This window comes from Calidris pugnax, unplaced genomic scaffold (genome assembly GCF_001431845.1).
Source record: "Calidris pugnax isolate Ruff unplaced genomic scaffold, ASM143184v1 scaffold1, whole genome shotgun sequence".
Lineage (NCBI taxonomy): Eukaryota > Metazoa > Chordata > Aves > Charadriiformes > Scolopacidae > Calidris > Calidris pugnax.
The window spans coordinates 2,363,196-2,375,555 of NW_015090800.1; the positions used below are offsets into that span (position 1 = coordinate 2,363,196).

At 38.9% G+C, this 12,360-nt stretch overlaps 1 protein-coding gene across 6 annotated transcripts in view; it reads left to right on the forward strand.

Moving 5' to 3' along the window:
• Positions 1-12,126, forward strand: part of LMO3 (LIM domain only 3) — a 63,062-nt gene extending 50,936 nt beyond the window's left edge. For all 6 annotated transcript variants that reach the window (XM_014937539.1, XM_014937537.1, XM_014937536.1 and 3 more), the window contains 2 exons: positions 851-976; positions 10,377-12,126. In XM_014937539.1, the coding sequence (XP_014793025.1) occupies positions 851-976; positions 10,377-10,482 (232 nt within the window). In that variant the 3' untranslated portion in view covers positions 10,483-12,126. The remainder of the gene's footprint in view (positions 1-850; positions 977-10,376) is intronic.
• Positions 12,127-12,360: the final 234 nt, after the last annotated feature.

The following is a 12,360-nucleotide window of genomic DNA, read 5'->3' on the forward strand; positions in this document are numbered from 1 at the left end:
GTAATAAACCCCCTTGAAAAGTCTTGAAAAATCTTTAACAAAGAGAATTTAAAAAAAAAAAGAAATTTATATAGATGTCTGGCAAAAACAGCATTTCATATTGTTCTTACAGTGTTTTATACTTCTACTCCTGATGTGACTATATATAGTTTACAGCCTCATTTACTTTAATGTGCTACCTGAATAACATAATCATAGCAATAACTATGGTATAGGGTTGTAAGGTGCATGAACCGCTAATGCTTTCTGACGATTTAAATGACTTGTTCATAAAATGTTCTTTTAATAATAGTGGTAAAGCTTTTAGCACTAGATGTCAAAAATGCGAAGAATATTGGCTTTCTCAAGTGTTATTTCTTTTTCTAGCTAAAGTGTGTTTTAATAATAAATAGCACCAAAAGCCAAGGTTACGTGGCGCTCGTCTGTACGGCGGGATGCAAGCAAGAAGACTTTTCCCACGTATGCAAACGGCTTGACCTCTGCCTGCCCAGTTATGTAACATCCCTAATGTGTTTACTATTTCTTTGTTTAGTTTAACAAGATGTCTCTTTTATCAAGAAAGGTCAGTATAACCTGCAGGAAAAAAAAAAAAAACAACATCACAATAGGTGCCATATTAGTCTGTCGCTGCTTCATAAAGCTCTCTCTCCAGCAAAAAGGACTATGCCTTTTGTATTGTAAATTGGGCAGAGTTGTACCACCTAAGACCAGCCTTTCCAAAGGAAGGTGCTCTGGGAAGTCAATCAAAGGCCAAGCAACTGCTGGGGGGAAAAAAAAAAATAAAAAAAATAAGTGTGGTTTTCTTTTCAGTTAAGCATCTTCAGGAATGTATTTCTTTCTGTATCTCCAGGTTATTCGGCGTTACAGGGAACTGTGCTGCCTGCAGTAAGCTCATACCCGCTTTTGAGATGGTGATGAGAGCAAAGGACAATGTTTATCACCTGGACTGTTTTGCATGTCAACTTTGTAATCAGAGGTAAGAGAATTTCTTGGGTCTGGTCCATGAGCGAAGTGCTAATTCGGCACTGGTGCCGGTATATGTTCAAGCGAAGAGGAAGCATCTAATAGTAGTAGAAACCCAAGACTTGAGAGTAAGACCTGGGTACTTTTCCTGGGACTGACACAGAACATCTTTCATGACCTTGGCCAGAAAACTTTTTGTGCCTCAAGTCCCGCATCAATAAAAAAGAATAATGTTACTTCCTCTCCTTCAAAAGGCTGTCTGTCAAGTTTAATTAATTAATATTTATAAAGGACTTTGAGATCCTTTTCTGCAGAAAAGCATAGCAGTACCATTTGTCATTATTACATTAATTCCACTTTAATTCTTGATTCTTATCCCATGTATTTCTTTTAAAGTACATGTTGTTTCTTCCTGTTGCCAGAACTGTAATCATTTAGATTTAGAAGATGTTGCTCCCACCATTTTCTCTGCAGCAGCATTGGACTTCTTACTCCCTATTTTTATTCCCATATCCTAACCGTAGGTTATAAAAATCCCAAGGATCCAAACCTGACACTTTGTTCTGAGGCATCTCCCATACAGTACAGTTGCAGAACGAATGTCAAAAATGGTAAAAGTATAACAACTGAATTTTTCAGAGGCGAATGCAGTCAAACTTATAGCAACTACATTCAGAGCAGTGGCCAAATCCTGTCAGATTTCACCAAGAGCTTCATTTCTGACTCCACGAGCACTGTTAGCAGCTTTGCCAGTGACTTCCATGAGGTCTAGAAGTGAGAGAACCAATTATATCCACTTCTTAATATACCTATTATTTTCAGTTATTTTTCAGCGATTACAAGATCCTATTTAGAGTTTTATAGCGTTCTTTTTTTTTTTTTTTGTCACTTTCAGGTGGGAAGAAACACAAGATATACTCTTTTAGGGAAGTAACAAAAAATTAGGGAGATAATAGTCTAACACGACAAAGTTAGATACAGCTCTAAATAAGCTTTGCTAACTCACCTTGTCCTACAGTGTATTATTTTGTAACACTGTAGTCATTTAAAAATCAAACATCCCTAAAGAACCATAAAATGTACAGCTGCTAATAAGTGTAGCACACTACAATTACGCTCTTTTAAAAAAAGCCAAATTGACCTTTTTCATCATGTTGCATGGGAAATTAAAATACCAGGCAAGTAATAACCACTGCTTAAACTATATAATAATGCAAAGTAATTATAGGTTCTAATGCTATTTAAAGTCCTATATCAATTTTGTCTTGCCACAGAACTAAGAGGCTGCATTCTAAGGCAGGCAGAGCCTCCCGTAGTACCCACTTAAGTAAGACACACGCACACTCCTAGGTTTTGTTTCTTAAACCCTTCACATCCCTGGTTTTTTTTTCAAACCACAGTTCTAGTATCATTATTAAAGCGCCTAATATATTTCTGTTGTTCGCTTCATTTATTACATGCCATAATGGGGCTGCATATCTTTAGTGTTGGTTATGCACAATTAGCACTTAGTTATTGTCTTGTCACTTCAGCCCATACAAGACAAACTTCTTTAATGTAAGAAGTCAGCTAATCTTCATCAGTCAAGCAAAGCAGACAATGTTTGTTACCCTGAGTGTAAAAGATTTTCATCATAGTTAGCACTCTTGGATCCGAGGAAGTGAAGTTTCTTTTATGCACCCCCGCCCAAAAGCGAAGCTATTGTGATTATTTTTAATGTTCCTCTTTTACCATTACAAGTGTGCACTGATGTACAATTTCACTTTGCAGCTAATGTACGTCACACTGTGCTGTAGGGCCACTGATCCCCCTGGAAAAGTGCTGTTAGGTGCTTCTGAAATGGAGCTTCCCTGCGATATTTAATAATTCTTAGCCTTGTCATTCCTGAGCCTTCAATCTAGTCTTTTTATTTGATTTTTACTTTGCATATAATTTGGGCAAAGGGTTGCTGAAATAGTCTTAAAGGAGTCTTAGGCTGGGAACAAAAGAATTTATTTACCTGAAATACAGTCTAGTTCATCTAGTCAAACAGGAAGCAGTTTCAGAAGTTTCAAAGAATTTCAGAAACTCTCAAAAGTGTCCCTAATCCTGATTATATTGCAATAGCTCTCCTGGAGCCTAATAAAACAGACTGCCTGTAGGGTACCTTTCTTCCTCACAATTTGGGGCTAGTGGCACCCTGAAGAATTATTTCTGTTGTTTTTAATAATAAATCCTATTTCATGGATGCTCCAACGTAGCTCTTCTGTGGCTCCTATGGCAAAGCATCCCACTGACTACATTCTCTCATTAATAAATAGCTTTAAATCTTTTGGTTTTCATTACCTGTACAACATAAAAAAACAGAAATGCTAGACACCTGAACCATCATCAGTTTTGGAGGTTTTTTTGTATCTGCCATGAAACCTTTTTTTCTTTGCTTTTAAACTGAATAATCTTGTCAGTCACGATGCCATTAACAATTTCCGTTACCCTTCTCTGGATCCTTTTTTCTTCCTCTAGTTAAGCTAATCAAAACCAAACAGCAGATTCTGAGTGAGGATGAGTTTGTAAGATAGCAATTTAACTTTCAATCTTTATTCCATGATGCCCCTTTGTACGCAAAATAATGCTATTGATGTTTTCCTGATCTGCTCTTTCCTTTCACTATCCCTAACGTGGAATGTATTTATTGAAGAGAATATTTTTATATACAAACACATCAGTGATATCCCAAAATCACCAATGGAGGTAGCAAGGCTCACCAGCTATAGCAAGACCTGTACGTTTGACCATATTCCCCACCTTCACATTCTCTTTCCCTATTAAATTTTAGATCCTTTGGGTCATTCTTTATACCAATAAAAGTACAACATATTTAGAGCACTGCTGCAGAGTATGTAATGCTCTCTGTTCAGATCCATATTTCAGATTTTCAGTTATCATCTACCATTTAGGTTTTTTCCTAACGGAATATATGCTATGTTCATGAGTAGAGTAAACTGTTTTTTCAGTTTACATTACTTTGTCTTTGCCAACACTGAGTTTCTTCTGACGTTCTGTGCCTAGTAGCTCCTTCCAATCCCTTCTGCCTTCCAAGCTAGCTCATAATTATATTAACTCACATCACACCAATCCTTGGGGCAGACTGTTCTTCAGGCTTGCTATTGCATGACCCTCATATTCCTACCCTTTAAATAGTTGATCTCGGCCCAGCAAGAGAGGGTTCTGCCCATTTTTGCCTAGTGCTTTTTGTGACAGATTAGGTGATTTTTCAGCTTTTATGTACAGATTCACTATTTGCTTTATTATTTTTGAGTATCTACAACTCACCTTCAGCTCAAGTCTCAGTGTGGATGGTAGTTAGGCCCCCTTGATTTCAGGGGAATTTTGTTCCAGCCGTAAACTCCATCTCTGAACTAACTCATGATGTGCCTGTCCCCTTTTATTGGCCTCCTGAAGGCTACATTTTCAGAGTGAGAAGAAAAATGCATTGTCTCACATACGATATTCTAGGAAGACAGGCAGTAGACAGGACTGTAGACGTAGGCAGGGCCGAAAGACACCTCCTGAGACACCAAGCCTAGTCCCCTGGTGTCAAATAGGCACTGTCTTGTATTTTCCCTTTCATAAAGCTTCTATTGTTGAATTCTAGGATCTAATTGCTCCATCCAACCAGTTTTTGACATATTTTCCCTTTTTTTTTTTTTTCCTTTTTTCTTGATACTGATGCTTAAAACTGTAGGGATTTTGTGAATATTAAGCTCTGCTCCTAGCCTAAAGGTTTTAGCATCTCCGTATCTTTCATGTCTCTGTCCAGCTTACTCCTAATTTGAAGTTTTTCCATCTCCTAAATACCTCTAGAGCTTGGTGACAGTTATCTTAACATCTTCCTCTTCTGTAAACAATTTAAACTTCTCCTCAGAAGCACTTCACCTCACATTGGCAGTAGCCTCAACACGGTTAATTTCTGCTTGATGCTTAAAACTGTAGGGATTTTGTGAATATTAAGCTCTGCTCCTAGCCTAAAGGTTTTAGCATCTCCGTATCTTTCATGTCTCTGTCCAGCTTACTCCTAATTTGAAGTTTTTCCATCTCCTAAATACCTCTAGAGCTTGGTGACAGTTATCTTAACATCTTCCTCTTCTGTAAACAATTTAAACTTCTCCTCAGAAGCACTTCACCTCACATTGGCAGTAGCCTCAACACGGTTAATTTCTGCTGAAAATCTAAAGGGGGAAAAAAAAAAAAGGAAACCACTGGAAAAATAAACTTGTAAACAGACACTGCCTTTCACACTTTGTCAGGTTGCATGCGTGTGACTAGCAAAACGGAGTGGAAAATCTTGCGAGTGGGCTCAGCTGTATCTTTGCTTGACACTTCTGACTACGGCGATGATCTCAGTCTGCCTTCGGCTTTCCCACTTTCCGGAGTTTCCATGTCCTTCCTTTCACTCTGTCGGCTGCTTTAGCAGTTTGTTCCATACTTCTGCCATATTTTCTCTCGGCTGATTGAAGTCAACTCAGGGTAGGGTTTAAAACTCCCATCTGCTATCAGAGGGGTGTTTGAATCAACTGTTCTACCCTTCTATCTGAAACAGCCTTTATTTTAATGGGTACTGGACTGAAAATGGTGGTTACATGTTCATTCAAATAGCTGTCCTGATGTAGCAGTAAACACTTACCTCCAGTATAAACTGTAAAATGCCCACACAATGCTGCCTTTGTTCTCTGTCAAGCAGGGGGGAGGGTATGCAATGCCAGGGACATCCTTATTTCAAACAACAACATTAGGTTTTTTGCATGAGTGGTGATTTTATAAATTCTGGAGACCTGAATGCTGTTTATTTTCACCAAGTGTCTCTAGACTGGGAATAATAATTAATACATTTTCCATACCTGCTTTTTAAAAAAATAGTAAATGAAAAGCACACCAAGTTAAGGTTAGTCATTGTGAGTTGAACCAGGATTTTGTGTGTCTATATATCACATTGTACTGGTAAAAATGTACAAACCCAGGCACAGCTCCCACTTCCCAGCCTCCAACAATAAATTGACATTTTGACAGAATCCTAGAATTAGTAAACCATAGGTGTGGACTGATGAGCTGTGATGTAAAAGAGTGGCTTTGTTCTCTTAGTGACGCTTATAGATTACCGTTAATTTGAGTTAGACTGGAAACTCAAAGGAGCTTTATGAAAAAGAGAAAAGGAGGAAGAGCAGAGGACAAGTTACATCACTGAGTACACAAAACAGAGGGGAAAGGTGTGGGTGTGGTAAGTCTGTGCTTTCTTTATCCTAGAGGAAATCAATTAAATGCTTCCAGATTTTGTTTCTTCCTACAACAAAGATCTGGCATTACCAGAGGAGGCACTTCACACACAGCCATCTTTGTTCACAGCAATATTTCTTTCACTTTCTTAAGAAGTCTTTGGTACCTTGACATGTCCTGTAGATCAGAAAAGATGACAGGCAGCAGTGAGATCTCCTTAAATATCTGTTCTGAACAATGAAATAGCTATTTCTCACAATGGAAGTTTTATACTTCTCGTGATTAGTCGAGGCACACCTTCCCCTTCCAAACAAGGTGATAACAGAGGTCATTTTGTAATATAAATGGCTTTCCTTTTGCCATTGTAAAATATGACAGGAGTTCTAGGATGTAGGTTAATTATAATGGTCATTCTACTAATGTCACAGTCGTGTCAAAAGTAGTATTATCAATTTATGGTGGTAAGTCCAATCTGGCATGTTAATGCAGCCTATTGTATATTTTTCCCCGTTCATCTTGCATGCCTATTAAATAAATTGGGTGAGGGTTTTAGGAAAGGCTGAAGACTACCATCTGCCTGCTAGGAGAGTAATAGTCTTGCCTCATTATACACTCCTAACCCAGTGGCATCTCAATATGCTCCTTGACTCCATTTGATATACGTGCCCAAATTGTGCCCTGATTTACATCCTATGCCAATTCCACGAAAAAAAAAACCACTTTGCTGGAGGTTGAAGGCTAGGCTTGAATTTACCCTTCCATTTTAAAGCTGAGGCAGGCTTAAATCCTGGATTGCACGAAACCAATCTGAAGTAGTTGCAAGATTTACCTCTTTGACTTCAGAAGAGGCTAAATCTGCTTTTGAGAGTCAAATAGAAGGTTGAAAGTATGGACGGACCAAGCTTGTTATATTCCCACCACCTAATTGCCTGTTCTCATTGTATTTAGGAGCTAGCATGCCACCTTTAAATGTTTTTTCACCTAGCCCTCACCTCCTGGCACCTAATGAGAGCATAATTCACACATTCAGTACCCAGGGACACGTGTAAACCTCACTGTCAGTCTTTGCCAATGTGTTTCTGTCACTGAACTTGCACTGAACACAAAAACAGTTGCAGAATTTGGACGATGGAGTTAAGGTCCCCCCCCCCAGCACGCCAACGCAGCCCCAGATGAACCCGGAGGGGGTCTTTACCTTGCAGACAGACCCCCCCACACACACCCCACAGGTTATCACACAGCCAAGCGTGTCTAGACAGGCCACTGGCAGCCTCTCCACCAGACAGCTGTACACTTGGAAGGTAAATGATTTGTGGAACCGTGTGTGTTTAAAGCCACTCATGCATAAAGCTGTCAAATGCCATGTAGACATAGGTAGAGCATTTCTGGCTGGGGATATTAACATAGCAAAAGCAAAAGGCATTGACACCTTTTATTGGGGAAGGCATCCCCCACTCCCTCGTGTAGCTGGTGCCGTTTAATTCCAACCGGGGCACTTCTCTGCGGGCTGAGAAACAAAACCCTTCAGCCAGGGTTTTGAGGCAAGCAGGGGAGTTGGACTAGATGATCTCTATGGTCCCGTCCAACTCTAAAATTCAGTGAAATTCAGTGAAAATATTGCAAGAAGTCACCTGTGAAAGCATCGCTGTGCGAGTGGATTGCGATGCGGCAGCCTATTTTTCATTTACTAAATATTTTAAGCAAATTAGTCTGCTAAGTGCTGTGTTATGCTGGAACACAAAGCGAGGCGTAGCTGAATAGCATTCACAGCTCAGAGTTAGTGGTTTCTGCTGGGCAGACAGAGGTGGTTGTGTCTCTCACTGGTGCCCCACCTGCAAGGAGAGATCCCAAAAACCCTCTGATGTCATTGGCGCTGCCAGATGTCCCCAGATCAGTCCTCATCAGTAAACCTTGGGCTAACTGTAATGGAGGGACTGATTTATCACAATGCCTGATTTCCACTGCTTTACTCCACTTTAATACCTATGTTTCTGTAAGAGCAACTAAGAAGGAAATTTTTTTAATTATTATTATTTTTAAATGTGACTTCTTTGGGAAAAACACTTTCACACATTAGCACTAATTAAGACCCCTTTACCTAACCCGAGAAGATGCACAAAATAATTTTTTGTCAGCATTGTGGTCTTGTGGATAAAAATACAAAGGATGGAAACTACAGAAGCCTCCGCAGAACTTGTTTGTTTCAAGAATTCTGCATTTCAACACATTTACTCAAAATACTTTTCTGTTGTTACTAGCCTAATATACCAGGATTGGGGTGGGAAGGGTAGCAGGAACCTGTAAATTCTATAAAAGAGTCTTGACCATAAATAACTTAAAGATTTTGGGATCATTCCATAATCTCTATTTTCAATCATCATCATCAGCAGGCAGTAATCCTAGAGAAAAAAAAAAGTCCACAAATAAACAAACCAATTTTCCTTTAAGAGCAGAGCTAATTCTTTTCAATCCACTTTTTTATTACACTATTTTCCCTCTATCTATTTAGCTAGCATAAGGATAAATTTCCAAAGCTACCCAGTTGGAAAATAAATGGGTTCACTGTTTGTCTAGCATTCCAATCTTCACAAATGTAAATCAGTCCAACTGCTACTCATTTAAACCTCCAACTTCACAAAACATTAAAGGACTGCTTTCAATACACAATTTAATCTGTGACAATTCACCAAGATTTCTGCTTGAACATCATTAGAAATTGACTATCTGATAAAGAGAGACCACTATCAGAGGTCAGGCGGGTCAACCTGTGTCATTTACGTAGTTTTACTGGGTCAAATACAGCAGGCACCACTATTTGAAGGTTAAATTGTTACAATTAAATACATATACAGCTATTCCCATAGCTACTCTGTTGTTAAATCTACCGTAAACAACACAAGCATTTATATCTGACCCTAATTGTGTCCAAGATGTCACCATTTGGAAATTATACAAAAAAGGACATTATAATCTGTTACACATTAAACAATGCTTTATGTAGTGAGATCCATAATTAGCTGGTAGAAACCGGTTTCATTTATTCACATCAGTGTTAAGGGGTTCATTTAGGTTACTTTCTTTCATTTTAATTGGAATAATGTGAGCAGTGCCTCCCAATATATTTTATTGCTGGAGAGTTCACCATAAACAAAGGCACGTAACCCTGCCAAGGCAGTCACTAGGGAAACTCTCTTTCTATGCCTTGGCCCTATTCACTTGCTCCCTGAGTATCCTCAAGAAGACTGGCTTTGTTGGGGGGAAGGGTTGAGGAGGGGGGGGGTGTCAGTGAAGAGCCTTCTTATGCTCAAGCATGCTGCGTAGCTGGGAAATCCTACTTTACTGGAAGTTTGAAGCCAGTCAGCTGGGAGAGGGGATGTTACGTGATTTTCCTACTCATCAGAGAAAATCAAATGCAATATCTCAGTAGCGTTTTGTAGCAATCGGATCATTCCGATAGTCTAACAAGGTAGGTATACTGATACCACGAGAGAGAGAGTAGTTAGCCGAGTAACTAAATTTATTATCAACTCCTACAGGAAAAAAAAGGAAAAAAGGTTTCTTTGCATCCCTGCCTGCGCCTCTCTAGTTTGCACCGCAACGTATGTGTAAAGTTGTGTGTATGCCAGAAAGGGTTCTCAGAACCACTGCTTTAAATCAATTCTAGTAAAATCTCCAACAGGAATCTAATAAGAATTTCCTACAAGACAAACGTATCTCAGATGAGCTTCCCGCTGCAGACGATCCTTTTTTTTTCTTTTTCCTTCTTTATTTTCCTTCTGATTTGCGTGCAAGCAGGACGTTTACTTTTCCCCCAACTCAGTAGCCTGGGATATTTATTCTGTTTTATCTGGGTGCGAGTGACCTGGTCCAAGACTCCCACAGTCTTCGGTGGGCTTTGAAGGAGTTCCTTGGCTGGGGAAGCAAAAAGCGCTTGAACGCACTAGATTTTGTTGAAAGCACAGGATTAATTCTGATACCAGAGCAATTCCTCTGCTGGGCTTTCCCCTACGTGCACACGTGGCTGCAGAGTTGTCAGCCACACGGTCACCACAACAGAACCATGAACACTTGTTTTACAGTCCTTACGTGTAAGATCGTGTTACGTCGTTGATCCTGAAACTATCTTTCCCCCCCCCCCCCCTCCTTTATTGTTGTAATTTCAGATTTTGCGTCGGAGACAAATTTTTCCTGAAGAACAACATGATTCTGTGCCAGACAGACTATGAGGAAGGTTTAATGAAAGAAGGTTATGCGCCCCAGGTTCGCTGATCTGATGCCGCATCGTTAAGAATACAAAGCACTACGTTCTTTTATCTTTTCTGCTCAACATGTATATAAGAAATGACACAGGAACCTACTGAATAGCATAGATCTAGGGAGACAGAATGGTTGCGTGAAATAAAAAGGCGGACTGCATCTGTATGTAGTGAAAATTGCTCCAGTTCAGAGTTGAATGTTAATTAAAAAGGTACTGTACATACAGCTGGATTCTTTTTGCTTGCTCTTGGGGTTTTTGGTTTGTTTGGGGTTTTTTTTTGTTTCTTTTTGTGTCATTTGGCATGAGATGTTTATTTTGGACTATTGTATATAATGTATTGTAATATTTGAAGCACAAATGTAATACAGTTTTATTGTGTTACCATTTGTGTTCCTGTTTGCTTCTTTGTATTGTTGCATTTAGTACAATCAGTGTCGAAACTTACTGTATATTTATGCTTTCTGTACCTACCAGCTATTTTAAATGAGCTGTATCTTTCTAGTAAAAAGAATTAAAGAGCAAATCCCAACCATTATGCTACACTTAGAGCTTAAGAATACTGTTTACATTAAAACTATTTAGAAAACTAATAACTCTAGCAGCACCTGCTGCTAATGATGCTATGGTTAAGGGTCTATCAGCACTTCTGTTATAAGCCTCTATTTTTCAGGGGTTAAGCATCTGCTGTTTAATTGCATAGATTTTCCTCAAAGAGCACTTTTATTTTACTACAAAAGTTTGAAAAACAAATCTGACCGGTTTGGGATATATTCTAAAAGGCGCAAAAGTTAATGATTTTGGGTGCTGCTTTTGTGCCCCTTAGGCATTCAAAATGCCTGGATTTGATTTTTAATTTAGCTGGAAATTAAGCCCTAATGCAAACCAGTGCCTCTGGGTATCTTATTTTATATATATATATAAAAATATATGTTATTTTTCTGAAATCATTTACTTTTTTGGGGGGAGGAAAGGGAGAGAGCTTCTGTTTATATACATTTTTAAAAATTGAGGGGTCTCTCTCTCTCTTTCCTTTTTCTTAATTTTTTTTTAAATTTTTTTTTTTTTTGAATCAGAGCTTAACCCTGACGTTTTCTGGGGCTGTGTCCTCAAGAAACCCTGGAAAAAGTGAAAGTAGAAGGCACTGTAAACAGCCCCCTCTAAGGGTCTATTTACATTAACGAAATGACACTAGGAGAGTGACTGGTTACTAACTACCCACCTCGGTGAATGCTGAAGGTAATTTAAATGCTGATGGGGATGGGACAAAACTTTGAAATATCAATACAGAAAGTGAGAGCAACCACACTGGACTTCACAGGTACTTTGCTGTCCGTGCCAACCGTCCTGCAGGTTTGTCCCATCAATACTGGCAATTAAAATCCTTTTGACAGAGGTGGAGTCGCAGCTGACAGCTAACTGTTGGCAAGCAGTCCATTTTTTAGGAGAGGTGAACCTCCCTTTTTTAAAGCCATGAAGCTATTGCAGCAGCAGGGTGTCCCCGAGCGCTCGTGCCCCTGACAGAGCTTACAGGTGTTTGGCAAAGGAAAGCAGGATGAATGTTTAAAAAGTTGTTAAATGCATATTTAATTCTTCTCTCTTTGCCACTGTAATCTACCCCACCGGGAAAACAGCTTGCATTTTAAAAAAAAAAAAAAACAAAAACAAAAAAAACCCCAAACACAACAACAAAAAACAACAATCTACCCCACCGGGAAAACAGCTTGAATTTTAAAAAAAAAAAAAAACAAAAACAAAAAAAACCCCAAACACAACAACAAAAAACAACATTAAAGAAAAAAAAAAAAGAAAGAAAGAAAGAAAAGAAACCCACTACAGCCTATGTTGCTATTAAGCTAAGCTCTTGGTTTTATTTAGACTAAGAACCCCCA